Genomic DNA, 22,185 nt, shown 5'->3' on the forward strand with positions numbered 1-22,185 from the left:
ATAGAAATAATTATTTATTATGGGTTTTAATGAATAAGCTCTGCTATGGCAGAGATGCTGTTATCCCCAGCTGTCTATTGCACCCTTCTGCCAGAAGTTGCTGCTTGTTGGAGCGAAGTTGGCGTGAGGGAACACACGGACCCTCTACCCTAGTGCAATTCTGGCACCGGAAATGGAGTAACTACAGTGCGAAGTGAGTATGTTCTTCAAAGATAGTACTAAAAAGGTATTACAATAATGCAATAATTACAGTAGTCTACAGTAAAAAGACAACTCAGAAATAATAGCAGCTAGAAGAACATAGTATCATCTTACCCCACTTACAGACATATGCCAAAATTCATCTCTTAAAGCCCTGAAGGGGAAGTAGCAATCTGAAGACTGATGTAAGACCCTGACTTGGATTTGATGTAGCAACCCTTACTTTTGGTACAGGTCAGTCAAAGATTTGTATGTAAAACTCTTACTACATGTAACAAATTAATATATAGATACTATGCTCAAGGATTAGGGAATTATATTGCATAAGCAAGATATTCCTGTAACAAAAAATGAACAAACTAAAGTGAGGGAAAAAAGTCTAAGGACTTCAAAACAAAAGAAAAATTAACAATAAAAATAGCTTTTAAATTAAAATTTCAATACTTACTGAAAACATTTTGCATTATGGTAAAAAAAAAAATCTAATTACCATGGAACTTAGAAAAAGGTGTTTCTTTTAAAAGAAAGTGTCCAAGCACTTGTCTTTTTGTTCTATTATAACTTTAGTAACCCTTTTGAAAAGGAAAACTCTCCGAAAATTGAAGACATTTTAAATAAATTGATAGAATTCTTTAAAGAATATTGAAACTTAAGGAATTCTTTCCTTTAATATCAGATATGTTGCTGGATGCAATTCATATTACTCTAATAGGCTCTTCCCAGATTCTATTCTTTCTTTCAAAAACAGAACAGAAACCAACCCGAACATTTTGAATTCCACAATACAGTTATTTCTATAATTCTGCTTAAAGAAAAGACCAGGCCACCAAGTTATTAAATGTGTTATAAAACTACCTGCATAATTCATCATCTCTGTCTTTTCAATCACAAGTGACAGAAATTCCTGAAAGTATGTTTTGGAAGTGAAGGTTTATGTAAATCTGATTCTGTACAAGCGGAACTGAAAGGTTCAAATACAGCTTTCTGGGGCTGGTGCACAATCACTACTGATATGAAAAAGATAACATGCATCACGTGCTGGAATCAAATTCTTTAGTCTCCAAACACAGTGCAATAAAAACCACAAGTGAACGTTGTACAATGCTTGGGCTTGAACACAAAATAGGGTTCAACAGAAAGTTAAGTGCAGAAATACATCTGTAGTAACATTAGCAAAGGGCCTGATCACAGATAGTTAGATGCTAAATAAAACGTACAAGGTTTTAATTCAGTATGAAAAAAGACTACATTTTACATTTGGAGAAGACCAAAACAGAAAAATTCTTCAGCTAAATGCTGAAGATAAAGAGGGGGAAGAATTTTTTTTTTTTTTTTTTTTAAGTGTCTTTGGGAGCACCTTCTTTGATTTCACAGCTAACTTAAATTACACAAATCTCAAAAATTGCTTTCATCATTATACTTGCATTTTATTGCAGGTTATTATTCAGTATTTATGCAAGACTAATGATGTCAGCTTTCTTCTGCAACTTGTTTTATTACCTACTGAGTAAGTTCCATCAAATTCACAAAAAAATACAAAGACTGAACTACGCTTGCAGTAAATCAGAAATGGTTTATTAATCTATTAACTCACCTGGGAGTCCTTTTGGAGTTTGAACACAACTGTTAAAACACTCTATAAATTATGTATAGTTCCATTAAAGTCAACCAAATTTGTCCACACAACAAGGACAAGCAAGTCTAAAAATCTGGCTGAAAGTGCCACCAGACATGAAACAACACTGTTAAAGAAAATGACTCCACAAAGAAGACATAGAACTTACAACGCCTAAACAAAACGCTAAGTACAAGGACACAAGATAAAAGAGAGTGCAATGGCTAGGCCAACAGATTTACTTTCATAGATACCCATTTCCAATAGAATAAATAACCAGCTTTCATCTCACCTTTATTATTTCATTGCCAGCCCCCAGGTTAACACATTTGATTTTACAAGGAAAGCATTTATATCAAGACTTGCATGAAAACAGAGAAACACATTCAAATGTATTTTCCTATGTGCAAATCAGAACAAATCCTAAACAAAACAAACCACTTCACAGGAAACTTAACATAATTACTTACTTTTACATGGGTAAAAAAGAAGATACATGCAGAAATTCAGATACATAGGATAATCCATGTAGAATAACGAAACTCACCATAAAGACAAACACTTCATTACAAGAATGCTTCACGAAATTTATAGCTAACATTTTGCCTAACACAGTTAGGTGTCTTGTTACCTTATTAATTTTTCTGGTTACCCAGATCATGTCTTATTAATTCTATCCAAATATCCCTGTTTATGCATATCCACAGGTACTAGTCTAATGATAACTCCTCCATGATGTCTGTACCCTTGAAAATACTTTTGGTAATTACTGATAGTGTTTTCTATTTAATAATGTAATCAGTTTTAACAATTCCTAATCCTTCAGATGGGAATTGTGAAGTGGGGAAAGGGTTTCTAAACAGTAGAAAAGACTGCCAGTGTGGAAGCAAAAAGGCTTAAAAAACCTTTAGAGGAAATCTGTTAAATCAATACATGTAAGTACCTGCAACAGCAAGGAGCATAACCTGATCTAGGAGTCCATTCCAGTCCTAAACCCTTATATAAATTGTGTAACAAAAGGACAAGGAGATACTCTTGCTTTTATATCTATTAAAATTAAAAGGATGGCTAGGGAGTTGTTGTTTCTGAATAGTAAGCAATATCTTGAAAAGAAATCTAGACTAAACCTAGAACTACTTAAGTGTTTAGAAAGCATAATGCAAGAACTCAATGCTATTTAATGACATCTTTGCATTCAGTAAATGAATATTGCTACAGCAATGTCTCCTAAAGTTATTTCCTTTATGCGCCTCAAAAGCAAATTCTTTTATTCATATACTTTTATTCATATACTTTAGTGCCTAATAGCACTAAAAATGGAGTATATCAAGATGAGCTAAAAAGTAACTCCTTCAGAAATGCATTGTTCTGTACTCACTACAGTCTCGTTTCCCTGTTTGTCCTTCAGTACAAGGGTAGAAATAAAGTCTTTGGTAGAGATCTAGTGTCCCACAGACTTTGGCTTACACAAAAGCAATTGGCAGTAAATTACCTTGGTTCACAGGTATCATCTGGGGACATGCTCCTCTTCATGTACTTGCAACATCTTGCAACATGCAAGAACATTTAGGGAACATGGGTAATCGGTACTACATGCTACTGGAAGATGAAGGAGAGGTAACATGCATATGATGAGTAAATAACAATTTTGACCTATTAAAGAAGGTGTTATATTTCTACTTGAAAAGCCTTTAAATAAAATGTTATAAAAAAAACCCCTTCATTATCCATGGATATTTTTTATACAAGTATTTACGGAAGAAAATGCATTTCCTTGAACAAGAAACATTCACATTAAAGAGGTTAAGTATTATATGGTCAGAGTTTCCTGGCATCACATTTAGAATTCTATTCCTATGGCTTTTTTGAATTCAGAGTTTTGTGGTTCTAAAATATCATAATAGACCCTACTTTTATCGAAGTTTTCTCGTGTATGAAGCAAATCTTCTACAGAATACTCATCTTGCTTTCCTGTCCAAACAGTGAGGCTGTATCTATATAAAAAAGAAAAAAGAATTTAAACTGATACGCAATTATCTCATCTTAAGGTATATAAGACAGAAAGACAAGGCACTAGTAAGTCTCTAAAAATAGTTGGGATAGTGTCTTAATTTTGGTGATTTGGTAATTACGTACCAAATTTAATCTCCTTTGCATTTCAATGTTAAGCAACCAAAGTTTATGAACTACCAGAATCAGACTTTTATATGTCCCTGCTTCCTCAGTCCTCTACATTCCCTCCAGCAGCCTTCCTCCACTCTGTCTCCTTGCTACAAGAGCCCTAGCAGTATAGAAGAGTCTCTCCACTCTTGTTAATACAGTGACTTCACATTACTGGGAAAAGCAACTGCTGGATCAAAATGCTACTTCAAAAATTGACATGTTCAAACACTTTCTAGTTTGCCTACAGAATGCTCAGTACAGACAGACTAGGTTAAGAATAAGACTGCCAGCTTCTAAATAAACCTACTTGACACATGCAAACTAAAATTTGCAGAACCCTTCCGTGGCCACATTTGGGTGAGGTTTTTTCTTGTTATAGAGATAAGTCACACAATTTGGCTCTAGTCAAATTTTAAGTTTTCTTCCTAAAGCTAAACATGCTAGAACTTCCCAAGCAGAAACTGCAAAGTTTTTTAACATGGACAATCTCCACCCCTCCAACACCATTTGGAGCCTAGCCAGCTCCTTATGTGAACTTTTCTGCTAAACCTAGCAAGGAAAAAAATCCCAGGCAGACATCCAGCAAAGAAATTTCCAACTGGGCATTTAAAGTTTAGCAACATAATGAATAATTATAAGCAGAGCATTATAGCAGACCACATAAAACAACCTCAGTTACATGTGATATTATCACTGCAAAGCGTAGTGATGTCACCTGATTAACTGGATGCATCTTCCATACTGACCACCTGATCTATTCTCTTCTCATTAATTACACAAGTTTTATAGTAACTTTTCCAAAACGTTGAAGTACTTCAAACCTTTGTTTGAAGTTTAAGAACAATATTCACTCCAATGTCCCCATGACAAATACTTTATTTTCATACCCTTTGTTTGCTTAAAACTGGATTAATTTAAAGTTGAAGTAAACCAGAATTTACTTGTATGTCAGCAAAACTGGCTCACTAATTTCCATCTTCTAATCTTACAGCTGAAGAATTGGGATTTTTATTCTAAGGAAAAGACAAAATCTTAATATTTTATGAGAAAGTATTTGAGAAGGGCACAATTAACAAAATCTATTCTCAACATAAAAATGTTTTGAAATGAAATTTCCAAAGTTTAAAATGTTTCATCATAATTTCTCTATCAGTTCTACAGCGTACATGAGAAAAGCAGTATTTTACATATTTACTCTTTCTATTGTCTCTAATTACTTAAACATTTTTCTGACAAGTGATTGTCTTGAAGTTTCTGTCTTGGGCTTTGACCGAGCACCTTGAGAGTGCTTGAGGAACAACTTTAATAGAGTCTAGATAAGCAGAATATAAAGCAGATGATAAAGATGAGTAAATTATAACATGTGAAGGTTTTCTTCTCATTCTTTTATACATACAAATATAATTTTCCTAGGAAATTATTATGGGTTTGTGAAAGCCTTTTTAAAAGAGAAACTAAGGCATTTTGGAAACCACAGAATGTATTCAAGTACCTAAACAATATTCAACAGTTTCCTAGCAAACTCATTAACATCCAAATCAGAAATCACATCTTTGATGTTTTTAAGTCACATTATTACATTAACTATAAACACTAAGTATTTAAAATATAAGTATTTAAGTCAAATTAAGTCCAAAATGCAACAAAGTCCTTGGTCTATTTCACTATATTAGTCTTATGAAATGTTTGTAATGGAACTGGATTACAAACCTATACAAGAATCAATACCTATCAAGTAATTTTAAAATAACTTTTTTGAATTTAATATTTTACAGAAATGAATAGTCACTTCTATACACAAAGCAATTTAAAAGCGAAAGAAATTAAGGAATTCAAGAAATAAAAAAAGGAAAAAATATTTTCAACATACCTGGGATGAGTGTGTACACAGAAATGTGTCTATATTTCATATTAAAGAATGTGTGCCTTTATAATAAAATTGCTAAAAATAACCCCCTTCCCCTAAACTTACCTATCTGACTGCTGTAATAACCAGCATAGCTCAGGTATCGACTGCGATACGAATGCCGCTCTTACAGGGAAAGTTACAGGCTGAGAAAGAGTATTGCATATCTGAGCCATTTCTTTCACCATCATCCAGTCATAGCCTATAACAAAGACCATCGATTATAAAGAATTATTCACAAATACATTTTCTATCAGAGAAAGAACACAATGTTCTGTACAATAGTTATATTTAAAGATAAAACATAAGCAAATGTGAGTGTTGCGAATCAGGTAATACTAAAAGTGATATTGCCAAATGATTATAAACAAGAAATGTCAACATTCCACAGAAAAAAAGCAATACTAACAAGGAAAGAGAAATTTTATTTCGAAAATCTTTATTTCCAGTAACTAAATTAACTAACTAGCATTATTTTCAATACAGCTAGAGAGTGTGTTTTTTTAAAAACATTCAGGGAATTACATCGTTGCTTGCACTCTAAAAAAAAAAAAAAAAAAACTTGACTTCAATACAGACTAGCTTTAACTTGACTAAAAACAAAAACAAAAAAAAAAAAAGCCCTTAAAAACAGTGATGCTTTGGGTAAAAAGAAAAAGAAGAAAGGATTTCAGAATGAATGCAATAAAGAACAAAGTTATACAAAAATAAAGCAGATAAAATGTTTTCTATTTAAAAATGCTAAAAGCAAGCGATCTAAAACACTTTAAGTGTCAGCTTTTAAGATTTTTACAAACACTAGAACTAGTTGAAATTATATTTAACTGCTCTTATTTCTACTGGCTATGAAAATCTTAACTGCACTAATGGCAGTTAATTATTTTTTCTGGATTAATCATATACAACATAGTGAGTGAACAGACTAAAAAGCACCAAATTGTAAAAAAGATTTTGCTGGACAGACAGCAGCTTGGAGTTATAATCCATCAAACGAGCTGTTTCTCTTGCATTTTGCAGTATAGGCTTACATAGCAGTAACAGAAGCTGAAATTTAAAATCAAAATAAAATTACCAATTCTATTAAAACGATTACTTAGTAGAGTACTTCCAATGCATATTTCTAGCAACTTTTTACTGTAGTCAAAATATTATGGAGAAAGTATTTTATTGTTTAATAAAATTATTGTATACCACATAACAAAATCATGATTAACATAATACTAAGTCTTGCTAATGGCTACTTACCAGTTTGGAAAGGTGTCCAATTTTATTGCTGTAGTCACAGGTACTTTCAATGGGGACTATGCTAATGCACACAAATGCATGTGTGCTGGGCCCCCTCAGGGCTGGACTAGGTGATCTCCAGAGGTCCCTTCCAACCTTACCATTCTATGATTCTATGATAATATCTCTGAAAGAGATTCTAAAATAGTGATCATATGTTCAGGATCTAAATTCTAGTTAAGGATTAACAGTAAGAAACTGCAATTAGATTTTCAAAATTGACATTTTAGAAAATTACTAACAGATCAATAACTTGGAAATTTTTTGAGAAAAAATTTCAGTAGAAACAAAATATTAAAAATGTTGATGTACAATTTGATTTTAGTCACCTAATGCAAAAGCACTTTGATAGGTTTTAAATTACCAGTTACTATGCTATTTTTCTTCAGGAAATGTGCCAGAATTCCAATTAACTTGCTGTAATTCAGGGAGCAGCCTACCTGAAACAGGGCTCAAATGATTTGGCCCAGTAAATTCCTCAATATGTGAGAATGAGTTAAACAATAAAAATATCCAATCTTTATATAGTTCTGTTCCATTTCAATTAAACACTGAACTAACAGCTATATAACATACATTATCAAATATCCACCAAAAAGAAAATAATTCTTTTTATAATTACTATCAAACTGACAAAATGCATATAATTTATTTTGAATCAATTCTGAAAGGAATTTGAAAAGAATTGGCTATGCAGTATAAGTATTATATTTTCCATCTTTACCTTTATTGGGTTTTTCAGGGTGCCAGCCAGTTGACCATCCCAGTGATAAGGTTACATCTGGGAAGAATGAAGTGACAGCATCAAGGAATCCTTTTGCATCCACTACAGCACTGTTTCCATTAGGTCCTGGTAGAATATCTGCATTGATCCAAACAGGTCGTCTCAAATGCCGCTTCACACGTTCAAGAAGCTCCAAAGAAGGCCTCACAGCTTCTAGACTGTACCAACAACACACAACCGCTAAGATGCATTTCTCAGATTAATAACACAAGTAGTATAGCATGCGTACAGATGAATACACTAAATAAACCACCTCAGTAAGCCAGAGAGCATTTGGCCAAATGCCGGGCAAATTTCTACCATAAGCTGACCATAACTGCTGGGTAAAGCAAAGCATAAGACTCACATTTCCCTGCTGCCCAATACAGGCTGCTCCAGAGCAATGGACAGCACTGGGTTAACTTTCCTGGTAAGTTATTTCAGCGCAGCCTATTTGGGGCACAAACAAGGTTCTTTCCTTTTCTTGACCCTTTATGTCCAGAAGTCACATTCACCAGACTGACCCTCTGACTCCAGCACAAGCACCCCAATCACGGAAACGCTGGCTCTGTTTTCAGGAGCTGCGTCTCAGAAAACACGCAGTCCGGAACATTACCACTACAGGCCTTTGGAACAGCTTTGACTTCAGATATGCTTAAACTGGTTACTACCACCTACAAGATGCAAGAGACAAAAGTTAAATGAACTACTTGACTGATGGACACAATGTACTCAGAAGGGCCTGTGTATCTAAGAAGAAGGACTTCTCATACTTGGAAAATGTCACTGAGATACTGCAACATAAAGCTCTAACTTCTGAATACAATTCCACTTAGAGAATTGTATCTTGTGGCTCTTCTAATTTGTGACTTTTTTTTTTTTTAACTAGAAAACTTGAGATAGATTTTAATAAAGGAAGCCACAATAGGCTCTGACTAATATTAATAGTTTAGATTAAGCCACTGAGCTGAAGAAACCATGAAGTCACACACTCTATCATGAATTTAAATGTTTCTTCTACTTACATATTCCCCTGAAGTTGATATCCAAAGGTTAAAAATAATAGCTTGAGCTAACATTAATGGCTTAAGTATTTTTCAGGTTGTCTGTAGATGGAACAGCTCAAATTTTTGAAAACTGACAAAGTCAAAGCCAGTGAAATGTCTTTCCCCCCCCCCCTTTTTACTACCAAGTATCTGATAAGGTGAAAAGAAAAAAATCCCAAGCAGCTTCTCCTGAAACAAACAAGAAGTCCCTAGACTATAGCAATGTTCTTATTGCACAGCATTTGGAAAATGCGTTTGTATTGCTCGCTCCATATTAAAATGATTCTGGCAATTTTTGTAATGAGACTCTGAAGTCCATTTACAGAATACATTAATTCTTGCATGTAAAGCCAGACAAGAGGAAATATGATTAGATGGTCAGTCAAGCAGATAAGAGTGAAAATATACAAAATACTTCTTTTTAAGCACTTTTGGCATAATCTTGACTATTTCAGCAATGGCATTCAAAGAAATATTATCTAAAAGAACATCAAATCCTGTGTTACTCATTCAAATACATTTGCACTGTGTGCTTGTAATTTTTAAATGTTTTTATATGATTAGACACATATAATGCAATATTATTTTAAAAGCTTCTCTAAGTCATTGCACTTGGCTGGAAACTCCTTATGGGAAAATAAGAAGTTTTTTAATTATTTTAAACAATAATTACAATGAAATTAAAAAAAAAATCTACTTCTCCTTTCCCTTCCCCATCCAGGCAGACATCCACAGATTCTACAACAGTAAAGGGATTTAGCCTGTCCATATTTCTTGTATTTTCACATAGCTTTAATACGAAAATTGTAATTACATTATGCAGGACAAATGGCACAAATCATGTTTTACAACATATCAATTTTTGCATTTCCATAGCCCTGATGAAGCTCTTTTTAACATGGGGGTGGATTCTCCATCTGTTCCAAAACCAGACATTGTACATGCATATGCAGATAAAGCTAAAGTTAGGAGTTGCAGAGGTTTGTATTTGAAAATCACAGCTCACTTTGAACCCCATTTCAAAATTTTCAAAGCAATCTCATAGGATTTTCAGGTGTATTTTCCATTAACACTTATGTAACAGCACAGTTAAAATTCCAGCTGAACCTACAAAATTTAAATTAAAGATTTAGGCCAAAAAACAGAATCACTTTCAACATACATACACTTCAGCATACAAAAGGCAATAAACTTCTTTTCTGTATTAGAATCCATACCGAAAAATTTGTACTCCACAGGACAATGATGCAGCATGACATCAGACATTCAAAGGATTACACTTAATTCTTGAACAGACACACTCCAAAGCATTTGTTAATATTGGAGCAAATCACGAAATATAAATCCTTTCTTTAAAAACAAACATTCTGGAGAAAATAAAAATTCATGCTGGCATTGGCTCATGTTTCTAAATTAATATTAACTTCTGCAGTCCTGGAACAGGATTTTGCTTTTCATCAGAAGCCTTCCTGGAAGGCCCTGACATTTTCACTCCCCTCCCTTCGGGGAGGATGACACTGAGAAACCTCAGCGACTGTGGCAGAGACCTGCGTGCTGCTGGGCAGAGGAGACCCAGGGCGCTCAGTCCCCAAGCAGCCTAAAAGCGACTCTCCGGTTTCTCAGCTCTAATTTCTTCGTGCAAACAGAAAACTGACACAAGCTTTCCAGATAGGCACTACTATTTCAGTTTCCCCAAAAGAAAAACTTTGCTCAGTGCCAATTATATTTCCCATTAAAAAAAAAAAACTGTTTTGAAAACACAGAAAAGAGTTTTAACAGAAAATTTCTAAGCACATCTATTGAGTATTAATCTTCGTGTGGGTTCTAGGAAGAAGCTCACTTTCAACCAGATGGAAAGATGGGGGCAAGACCCCTCACTGAAAGATGTGAGAACAGACGGAAATCCTAATCCAGAAAGCAGTTTGTGGAAAAGGTTTCTACACATATCCTAACTAAAACTGAATTGATACTAATGGCAATTGTTGAGTTATCAAATAGAAATCTCTTCATATAACTCTTAAAGCCAGCTTTATGGAAAGCTGCTGTGTTGTAACAGTTATTTTACTCTGCAGATGTGTAACTCTCTGAAGAATTCATCTACCTGACATTCAGATTAGCTAAATCCTGGACCCAGAGGTAGAATCTGGTTTTAGTTCTTATAAAAGACTAAGCTGAGAAAAAGAAATAAATTAATCTGCACTAACATAAACTAATTATGACAAAACATCAAATCAGCTGTCATTTTTTTTTTAACCTTCTTGATAACTCAACATATAAGAGGAACCAGTAAGAAGGCATAAAATACTGTCAGTATTGTCAGGAAGAAGTGTAATAGTGTGCTTCTCTTCCCCCACAACCTGATGTACTCTTCCCTTCCCCAAACTACATCCAAACGGAGCTAAATTAATTGAAATTTTCACTGGGACATGACTGTCCAAACTAAGGGCCATTAAGTTTATCTTATTGCTTTCTGCAGCTTATCAAACAGGATGCTGCAAGTCAAACTGTAGCTTATCCATGTCCACCTACAGTTGAATCAGCCAGCTCCATACTTCCATGATAAAACAAAAGCGGAAGACTACACAAAATTTTCTGTCACAAATTGTCCACGTCCATTATGGACACTGCTTAATTCCATTTACAGGGGGAAAAAAATCCTAAAAAGTAGATCTATTTACTATTACATAAGCTTTCAAACTATTCCTGACTTAGAAAGCCATTTCTACTAAATTTAAACCTCCTTCTCCTTAAAAGACAAACATTGGCACATCTCACCGAAGGAAACGTTAAGAAACGTTCAACACATGCGAATATTTTTTTTTCCAATCTCAATTTCAGGAACTACTGAATTAGTTTAGTCAAATTGCTTAAACAACTCAGCCTGCGATACACTTGACCTGACAAAAAAAGGAGTTTAAATAGTTTCTGCTGGGCAAAGTCACAGGCAAATTGAACAAAAAAATGAATGAAAAGCATGAGATAATAGAAATACGTGTAATTAAAATTAACTCCTCCTATAATACTCAACAATTATAGTAATTGTTGAGTAATTATATATTATAGTAATTCAGTAACTAGTTCATTGAATATAAAATCATTATTTGTAGTTCAAAGCAACTTAAAGCTTTAGAACCAAGAGCTTCACTTCATCCCTTAAAAGTAAAGTATAATTCAAAAATACTCTTCTGGTGGAAAATAATACCCCCAATAGTTCATACTGCTTAAAACTAAACATTTATTCTCGTAATGTATTCAATAACATCGATTACATTTCACTGTATGTTTTCTTTAGTAAAGTATGTTATATTAAACTGTGTATTAAAAAAAACTGCTCTGTCACCAACAAATATTTAGCACAACCAGTAAAATAGTTAATTAGCAAGAATGCAAAGTATATACAAAATTTTTTTTGATATACCTCTTAAAATCCAGCTTGATGCCTTTGTCTGTCTTCACAATCTCTTTTAGCCATTCCTGCAACGTGTTGTCACTATCTGTTTCAGGTGGATGAGCCATGATCGGGTCACCATTTCCTCCCTTGTCATCACGAAGAAGAATATCTGCTTCTACCATGTGAACAGCACCTGTTTATTTAAAAAATAAATGTGCTAACACAAGCAAATCCAACAGTTCCAGTGCCTGCTTCAGAATCACAATTACAAGGAAAGTCTTTCTGCATTGGCCTGTGCACACTTACTCCACAAAGATCACACACAAAGAACGCACTGCTGTTTGTGAAGCAACAGAGAAAGTATTTCTTCAGATACTTCACTCACTAAACTCTTTAAAAATCTGCAAGCAAGCAAAAACTGATTTTTAAAGACACATTTGTCAAAGTAATCACAGTAGTTTTTGAGAGAGAGAGCAAAACGAAAATCCAAAATGCTAATCTACTGTTCTTATGCTAAATTTCAACTTTTTCTTCTTAATGTAAGACCCCAAAGCTTTTAGAGAAAAAGTCATCAGAAAATGCCAACACTGGCAAAGACTGTATCTTCCCCCTTTTCAATCTCAAAATTGGCCAATCCATCTGAGCCAAAACTTTAAAAGGGACGTCAGCCAGCCAGTTACAAAGTTCTGCCAAGAAAACATTAGCTGAAACACAAGAAAAATGGGGGAAACCTTAGGAATGCTGTAAGTTCTTGAAAACAGCTTCCCATCGTGAGAAGCATCTGACAACCTGGGCAGTGCTACAGGCTTTGCAGAGAATACAGAGGTGTACCGTTACTTAGACTAAAATTCAATAAAAGATAATAATTATATTATCAGTAGAAAACAAATTACGTGAGTTACAATCCTCTCAATAGTCACATACATCAAATTACTATTCACCGAAATAAACTGCTCACTAACAACTTGAAGCACTTTCATGATCATGAACCAGGAAGGAAGGGGGAAGTAGTAATAAAATCATCTTGGATAATCTAAGAAACATTCCAGTATCTCAAACCATCTTTAGAAAAACTAGATGATCTAGTCAGGTAAGACCAAAATCCTTAACTGTTAGAGAGCTACTATAGAAGCAACTATCTTCTAGGGAAAAACACTTCAGCTACTGCTGTACAGGGAACCCCATGAGCAAAACCAGCTCGTGGCTGCGGCTTCTTTGCGTGCACGTTCGCTTCACAGCACACTGCCCTTTCAGCAGCACCAACGCTGAACTTCATCCAGCGGATGGATGGATGGGTGGGTGGATGGATGGACGGAGCTTTAATCCGATCACTTCGTTTTTCCAACCTTCTGGAGTGGATCTGCGAACAGCAGCGCCGGCAGCACTGAAGGGCCGATGTAGCACGAGAACAGGCGGGTAAGAACAGGGACGACGGGATCACTGCTGCCGAGGAAGGGGCGTATCGGGGAACTGTGATCTGAGCTCAGTGCGGCCCGACAAGGAAACACCTGTATCTGTAGCAGATGGGGACGAAAGACTTGACAACGTTCTGCGTCCTTATGGAAACACGCAGGCTGAACGGCATTGCAGACAAGCTCAGTTCGAGCGCACTAAATCCGCGGCCCCTCACCAGGGCTCCTGGCAGGTGAGGAGGGTCGTGGCTAACCCGCCCTAGGAGTCAGCCTCCGCGCCCGGCCGCCCGGCGTCCTCTCCAGCCCCAGCGAGTCGGCCTAACGAAAGGCATCGCCGCGGTTCCCCGGCGTCGCGCCGCCAGCCCTCGACGGACGGAGGGGCGCAGCGTCGGCGCCCGGCGCGCGCGAGGAGAGCCGGGTCCCTGCCCCGGGCTGGCTTTCAGCCTGCGCTCGGGGAGGGCGCGACGCTGCCATCCACGCCGCCTCGGCGCGGGTTAACCGAGCGCGGGGAAGCGCCGCGTGCCCTACGGCGGGCGCAAACTGGGAGACTTTCCCACGTACTCACGCTTACTTTTTACGGCTTCTTCCATCTGGGATTTTTTGTTCGCTGCGTGATACCAGGAGATTTCTGCCCCATCTCTTGCTTTAATGCGGTGCAACCCCAGGAAATAATCCAGCACGTTTTCGCTGCCGGCTCCTGTGGCGGCAGGGCAAAGCGCTCCCTGAGCGGCGCGGCCCGGCCCGGCCCTGCGCAGCCAGCCGGGGCGCGGCGGCCTCGCCGGGCCAGGCCGTGCTGGGCCGGGCCGTGCTGGGCCGGGCCGGGCCGGGCCCGCCTCCCCCGGCCCCGAGGCGGCACCCCGGTACGAGCCGGCCCCGGCCCCCGCGCTCTTACCTCGCGCCCCCTCCGCCGCGGGCTCGCCCCGCCCGGCGGCCGCCATGGCGCGCCGCTCCCTCCCCGCCCCCCGGGCGCCCCTCGGGCCCGGCCGAGCAGCGCGGCCGCGGAGCCGCTTCGCAACGCGCGGGCGCGGCGGGAGCCCCGCGCCCGCGGAAAGCTCGCGGAAAGCTCGCGGGAGCGCGCCCGCCGGCCGGTCCCGGAGCCCTGCCGGGAGGCGCAGCCGGCACGGAGCGAGGGCGGCCCCGGGCGGCTGCTTCAGCCAGCTCCCTCCTCCACAGGCGCGATCTGCTGGGGACTCAAATGGGGCCAGCTCCCACATGCACGCCCCTCTAAGCAGGGCCACGTCTGTTTCCCTGAGGGATGTCCTGCACACCTTACCACAGCCGAGACGGTTTCAAACACCTACGAGTGGCTGCCTTCCAAATACAAACTCTGCTATTAACCACTGCATGGAAATGAACTGTCAGCAGGCATCACCCTCCCTTAACAGATCAACACACAGAATCTAAGAGAGCTGCAGAAACAAACCAAACCAGAGAAACGTTCACCAAAAAAGTGAAAAGTGAAAGTGTTTTTTTTTTTTTTTTAAGAAGACTTAAAATACCAAACATTTTAGTCAAATTTATTTGTTAGTGATCATTATTTAAAATGAGTTAAACCACGGTAAGTGTTAAAGAGTCAACTGTTCCTTTGGTTACCTCTAAGAAGAAACCCAGTTAAAGCTAGTTTGCCCAGACGGTATTGGTTATCTGTGGTAACACGAAGAGCCACCCCAACCTAGTTACATATGTGGTATAAACACACCCAACAGTGACGTCCTCCTACTCGCACTCGTTTAGTGTTGTTTGCTCGACTATCTGCTTATGAACTCTTTCCAAGCAACCTCATTTTGTTCATAGTCCATACGTACGGTGCGGTCTTCAGCTTTTCTCCAGGACTACAGTTTCTCCCTCAGAGTTGCACTAAGCTCAAAGGCATCCTCAGTTTCCTCCAGCCTGAGGTCCTGAAGCCTGAACACTTCTAACACTGGTGTTCCAAAGCACAGACAACAGCAGAGTTGATTAGATTAACTTAAAAATTTTGTTTTCAATACAAAAACAGTGTCCTCTATGAGAAACAAGAAGGCATCAAAGTTTTAATAGTCTCTCATTATAAAACTGTACCAGCATTTTTAACTCAATACAGTATGGAGCTTGGATTTTTTTTTTTGTTTGTTTTGGTTACAGAATAACACTTATCAAACCCTGATTATGGTTCACTGAACCTCTGTACAAATCACGTGCATTGCAAGTACATAAATAGATCTTAATGACCCAATATCAAAAATATAAGAACCGCAGGTATACTAAAGCAGTCTGTTCATGAAAATTCACACTTAATACATCTGTTCTCCCTGAAAGCTGCTGCTAAGAGGTGTCAAAAAGTGGCACAAGGGAGCAAAAAAGATATTACAGGATTCTTATCTGACTTATTGCTACATGTAGATTACTTCAAGGGTAACCAGGCTTCTTACTTATCCTTGGAAGGTCAAATTGCATCAGGACTTTTGAACACAGAGTAAAGGAAAAAATAACAATATTTATAAAAATAGCATCATTTAAGTTAGATAAATCCTTATAAATACAAGAATGAAATCAGTTATTCTATAAAAATTAAAAGCATATGTTCCTAAAGCACCAGCATAATATCCCAGTATTAAAGTCAGGATTTCTCCAACTACAAAGACTTCATTAACATAGTTGCAAAATTTTTTCCTCTTGTTTATCATATACAAGGTGTCAGATGCTGTGCATTTAAAATTTGCACTGACACAGGATTTTTGCAGTCAGCTACTGAATATCTATTTGAATCTCAAGTGGCAAGAAAACAGTTTTGCGCCAGCTAAGTATACTTCACAAGGTTTCTCATTCGCACATGCAAAGCATGTGCTTCAGATGTAGATTACATCTAATGATGAGAATTTTTATAGCACATATATTTAAGAGGCAACAGTGCAGATACTATGGCTTAAACTACACATAGTAAATGCCACAACTGTGTAAAGAGGTAACAAAATGCACTCTCCTCTGCAACTGTATTAAGTGTAAAGTTTCAGAACTTCAGGAAAAAACTAAAAACCACAATTCTTTTGTGGTAAAATAACCAGAGAGAGCCTGGGGTTGATTTGTTTTTAAACAAAACCCAGTTGGAAAGTCCATTAAAACAAAACTATTTTTAGTGACATGGGTATTTTTAGTGTTTTTAACATTACAACTTTGGTGTTCAAAATCTAGCAAATCAGTATATTGTATGTAATATACATCATCCTCATCAAAACAGATGTTCAATAAGGAAGAATATTAACTCCATTTCCAGTGGTAAACTTGTAGGATCTGACATCCCACCATGGATCACAGGAATCAGAGCACTATCCAATTCATTCAGGTAGTTCTGTGGAAGAAGCTGACCACCAGATCCTGCCAAGTACTCAACCTAGAAAAGGAAAAAAAATGGATTATCAACACTTTTTATACTAACAAGATGACACAGGAGTGCAGTATCTTGGAAAAAAAACCAGGAATTCACCTAGTACTGAACGACAGAAAATAGTATTCAAATTGTAGGCACTGGATGGCTTTCCAGGTGAATCACTGTAAAGTTTGCCATTGAGAAACATGCAACATTCCCCTTGGGCTTATAGGGCCACACACCCTCTGCACCCCAGATTGCTTCACACTGGTGTCAAAGAATGATGCAATTTCTTCCTATTATCAGTTACTTATGAGACTAGTTTCAAAACATATTGCTGAAAACTAGAAACCAAGTTGATTTACAAGGTTTTCTGAAATAAAGTAAGTATGAATACCACTTTTAGAACCAAGGAGGTTTAGATCTTGAGTTCAGATCTTGAGTTCTGTATCCTTTTCAGGTGCATCACCTGCTGGATAGCCTTACTTACTTTCTCTCCCATCCTCAGCTGTGCAGGCCTGTCCTCTTCTGCTATAGAGGCTTTAGTGCACATAACCCTTAGTGAACCAGCTTAGGGAGCTAAAATAGCATGTACTTCAAAAGAAGTACATAAGCAGAAAACTCTTTGATTTTCTACATTTACTTACCTTGGAAGTAAATGAGTGTCAAGAGTCAGAACTAGGGAATGACTGCTAACACATCATAAGCACGCTATTAGGGAATGGGGCAGAAAAAGAAGCAGGCCTATCCCCTTCAGGAGGAACTAGTAATCTGGACAGTTTCTACATTCTTACTCTGGATCTGAGGTATGGTTAAAAAAAAAAAAATCAGAAAGAGACTTAAGGTCTTTCAAGGAAAGATTTCTGTTGGAATGCGGTGTCTGCAATACAAGATCACAGAATGCGTAAAGGTTGGAAGGGACCTCTGGAGATCATCTAGTTCAACCTCCCTGCTCAAGCAGGGTCACCTAGAGCATGTTAGACAGGGTTGCATCCAGGTGGATTTTGAACATCTCCAGAGGAGGAGACTCCACAACCTCTCTGGGCAACCTGTGCCAGTGCTCCGTCACTCTCACAGTGAAGAGATTCTTCTTTGCATACCAGCAGAACTTCCTGTGGTTCAGTTTGTGCCTGTTGCCTCTAATCCTGTCACATGGGACTACTGAAAAGAGTTTAGCCCGATCCCCTTGATACCCTCCCTTCAGATACTTATAGATATTGAAAGATCCCCCCTCAGTTGAAAGATTACCATATCTGAGTCAATGGAAACTCTAAGGCCTATCTTATTCATCCCATTATTTTTCAAGATTTTAAGATGTGGGCAAAGAGCGGTACTGCAAGCAATAGCAATCTCTTTAGCAAACTGGTGAGGAAACGGACTGGAAAGTTCATGCTCCTTTTGAAAATAGTACACCTGAAATTATAGAAGAGATCAGACAGTTAGTAGCCTGGTTATATTAAAAAACAAAAGAAAAATAATTCTGTGTACACCTAATCTAGAACATAAAGAGCCAATGCTTGTTTGCTGGCAAAATATTCCAATATTTTATCTGTTCAATCTAAATATGTGTTGAACAACTATAGGAATAGTTGAGTGGCTATAGGATATCTGGATTATGTATTTATATAGTTATCAAAAATTACATGCATGATCAAGTCTCTTTTTAGAAAACAAATAATGAAAAGTATGTAAAATGATCAAAGAATTATAGAAAAGAGTTGACACACTGGTAAGGCTACATATTAAATAAGCTGATGATTTGTTTGGTAGCATCTCTAGCCACATTACCACTTAACTACTCTAAACAGCAGTAAAAAGCTCAACTACAATGTAGTTTACTAACTTCAGTACACTTCATAATTTTTCCTTCTGTTTCAAAGTTTCCATCTTGTAGCACTTTTGCACTCTGAGTTCCTTCCATTGATTTTCCATCTACTGGACTTAAAATTCTAAAGAAGAAGATAATAACATAATTAATAATTACCAACATCTTATTTCATACAAGTTATTCAGCCTAAAGCACAATGTTTAAATAACATTTAGGAATGACTAGACAGGTATATAACAAAAATCTAATACAGAATTTGCATCATGAAAATGCATAGGCTACAAAAATAAGTAATCCTAGATAGAAAACAGACACACCACTTATTGAATACAAAATTCATCTTACAGGCTGAAGAAACTAGAAATCTTCTTAGATAAAGTCCCTGTTTGTTTTAACTGATCAGAGAAGCCACAGGAAAAGAAACAGCAAATCAAGCCCTGGCCTGAGAAATGAATGTATTGGACTAAAACGTAAGAGGAAAGTTTTGAATTTGTGACGGGTAATTAAATCATAGTTAAGTTTGACTCTATATAAGCAAACGTTCAAATCATGGTATTTAAGAATGTTTTACATCCCATTTCACTTTGCTGACTGAATGCTTTATTGTAAGCAGCTAGTGGGAAGTGGCAGTACTGTACACTTTTAAGCCCTTCTAAAAAATGAGAAAGCTTACAAGGGATTAATTCCATCTTCACATAAACTGATTATGGCTTTGACAGGTAACTTTCAACAAAAAGCCCCCGAGGGGTTATAGCCTCTTCCAACCAACTTCTAGGACAGAGAACAGAACAAAAACTATACGACCACCATAAGCAAGATTATTCTGCTAGTGACATCTAGAGGACTGCAGGCAGTTTGCTGTCCCATTGCTTTATGGGTTTTAAAAATCAAACTCCTCCTTTCAATAAAAAATATTTTAGATTAATTCCTTGAAATAAAAGGTGGATAGGTAGAAGTTGGAAACAAAAGTATTCTAGAAGTTGCTTTGCTTTCGTAATACATTTACCCTTTGTTTGTTTTTTCTTCATTTTCTACCCAGCAAATATCTACATATTCTTTTAGGTCTCCTGCATCCATTTTGCCACAAGTTATCTTAAAGTCCTTCTTGTCTCTCAATGCCTGACGTAGGCTTTCCATTGTTTCTGGCGTTATTTGTACCATTAGTCCATCTAAAAGAAAATCAGTTAAAACCTTCACTTATCTATGGAAGCAACAACAAGGTGTTTTAGTAGAGTCTTGACTTAAATTCTAGTAAAATGGACCCTTTCCGTAATAAACGCACACAAGCCATAACTTGGACTCTGTCCCCCAACTATGGCATTAAAAACTTCATAAGAAAAGTTTTAGAAACACTTCTGTGGTCAACAGAGCTAGATCTTAGTTTTGGGCATTTATATATCAAAATGTGCATTTCATCAATTCAATGAAAACAATTTTAGATGTATTCAACTAAAGGAAATACTTGGATCAACTGAATTAAGTGAAGAGTTAAAACCCAATGTATATTAAAACAAACAGGTGTGTCAGTATACATTCTTAATATAGCCTAACTTGCAATAGGTTTTCTACAAAGTTAAAAATCATGAAAAGCTTAGCTTACAGTAGAATAAAGATCTTGCACGAGACTACTAATCATATATATAATTCTTTAAGAAACTGCATAGTGCTAAATCCTTACCTTCAACTATACTGGATTTAGCTAGAAATCCTGAAGTTGTTTTCAAGGCTCCATTAAACACCACAAAACTTGCACCTGTAACTAAAAAAAAGTAGAAATAAAGTAAGTACCACCACATATCACTCAAATTTGTAGTCACCAAATTAACAGCCAAGATACACTGCCATGCAGACAGTTGCACTGCATTCTAAACATCTCAAAGCACTGTACTGCTCTATGCTGTATATGTAGTGTTATCAATTTGCTAGATGCTGCATAGAGATACTCATTGTTATGTACTTTACACACTCAGTTACATAGACCATGTGTCTATTATCTATAAATATATTCCTTCATTCACACCAATATTAAAGTTTGGAAAGAGGCAGAAAAGTTGATGAAGTATGGAAATGCAAACTAAATTAAAAAAAAAAACTAATACCAAAAAACTACTAATTTCTATATAACAGCATTTATAAAAGATATCTAAGTGTTTATATAGAAGTTAACAAAATTTGATTTTGTGTTTAAATTATATAGCTTCTAAAATATCGTGCTTTGGTCCCAAGTTCTGGAATATAGTTTTTTCCTTGTAACCTAAATCACTGAATCTTTCATTTCTGCACAAGAGATGTGATTATTCTGCACAAGCCAAACTAGACAGCTTACCTTTCCTAGGATGTCCAGTTGCACTGTTTGCTTGCGTGTGATAGATTCCATCCTTACTTTGTACACACACTAAGTGAGAATCTGCTTCAGTATTAAAACTGGCTCCAATGCTGATTACATGCTCATTAGAAGAATTTATCACCTTCATTACCTGCCCATACAAGGTTTTTTTGTTATAAAACTGACACAAAACTGTATTTTGCAGAACTCTGTTAAAAAGACATTTTTTCAAAGAAGATCCTGTGCTAAAAAAAAAAAATCACATTGGTAGCTCTCAAAACGAATCTCAAGAATTACTCACTTTTCGTTCATTCTAAAGAGAGTTTGCACCATAGGATTTGCTATGACTAGCTGGGGAAAAAATGTCTATGCGTGATTCTATGTCTATTCAAAAATACTATTTCAACTGACAGGGATAAGCAAGCCTGAATACCCCTGCACATTAGAATGCTAGACTTGTGGGATTTTTTTTGTTCTTGTAAGGCTAAAGCATGCATTAAGCCTCATGAATTTTATTATGCAGCTGTTTCGTTAGCACTAAAGTAAAGCAAACTGTAATAAAAAACTACATTTTGGCAAAAATTATATTCTCTGAAGTTGTAAGCCGAACACCAATGTCAGGAGATATGTAAGAGGTCCTCCCTGAAAGTATACTCTAGAAGACTTCAGACAAACTGTTTCTTTCACCATTTAACAGTTATCCTAAAACCCAACGTCCCATTCAATATTTACCTTCAAACATATGCAGGAAGAAGAAAAAAAAGCGTGTTCAAATAATTTCACCCCAGAGGTACACACCTACACCAGCTTAAAGTTCAAACAGCAAAGTAATCCAGAGAGCTGCAATCAAGTGGACAAGTCACACAAAGAACAGGCTAGAAACTGATCACAGAAGTTTCTCACCTTC

At 37.1% G+C, this 22,185-nt stretch overlaps 2 protein-coding genes across 5 annotated transcripts in view; both read right to left on the reverse strand.

The window, feature by feature from the left end:
• Positions 1–1,754: 1,754 nt before the first annotated feature.
• FAM151B (family with sequence similarity 151 member B) lies at positions 1,755–14,995 on the reverse strand. The gene is made up of 6 exons (XM_062600494.1): positions 14,353–14,995; positions 12,397–12,562; positions 7,894–8,111; positions 5,952–6,087; positions 3,728–3,810; positions 1,755–3,415 (listed from the first exon to the last, which is right to left on the reverse strand). Exons 1-6 carry the CDS (start codon positions 14,993–14,995, stop codon positions 3,324–3,326), a joined length of 1,338 nt encoding a protein of 445 aa, XP_062456478.1. The 3' UTR covers positions 1,755–3,323.
• A 284-nt stretch (positions 14,996–15,279) lies between these two features.
• Positions 15,280–22,185, reverse strand: part of ZFYVE16 (zinc finger FYVE-type containing 16) — a 33,376-nt gene continuing 26,470 nt past the window's right edge. For 2 of the 4 annotated variants that reach the window (XM_062599462.1, XM_062599460.1), the window contains 6 exons: positions 21,279–21,429; positions 20,631–20,711; positions 19,959–20,121; positions 18,968–19,073; positions 18,373–18,537; positions 15,280–17,148 (listed from right to left, as the gene is read on the reverse strand). In XM_062599462.1, coding sequence (XP_062455446.1) covers positions 16,987–17,148; positions 18,373–18,537; positions 18,968–19,073; positions 19,959–20,121; positions 20,631–20,711; positions 21,279–21,429 — 828 coding nt within the window. In that variant the 3' untranslated portion in view covers positions 15,280–16,986. Of the gene's footprint in view, positions 17,149–18,372; positions 18,538–18,967; positions 19,074–19,958; positions 20,122–20,630; positions 20,712–21,278; positions 21,430–22,018; positions 22,119–22,185 lie in introns of those variants that run through there. The other 2 variants (XR_009961150.1, XM_062599463.1) reach the window with 2 other exon arrangements.

Source organism: Rhea pennata, chromosome Z (genome assembly GCF_028389875.1).
Source record: "Rhea pennata isolate bPtePen1 chromosome Z, bPtePen1.pri, whole genome shotgun sequence".
In the NCBI taxonomy this organism is placed as follows: Eukaryota; Metazoa; Chordata; class Aves; order Rheiformes; family Rheidae; genus Rhea; species Rhea pennata.

Bases quoted from the DNA above. Each gene is read 5' to 3' on its own strand.
- FAM151B (XM_062600494.1), bottom strand. From the start codon at position 14,995: ATGTGGGAGCTGGCCCCATTTGAGTCCCCAGCAGATCGCGCCTGTGGA. The intron at 12,563-14,352 runs GTAAGCGTGAGT...TTAAATAAACAG, and splicing joins GATGGAAGAAGCCGTAAAAA to GTGCTGTTCACATGGTAGAA. The intron at 6,088-7,893 runs GTAAAGATGGAA...TCTTTGTTATAG, and splicing joins CCCTGAAAAACCCAATAAAG to GCTATGACTGGATGATGGTG.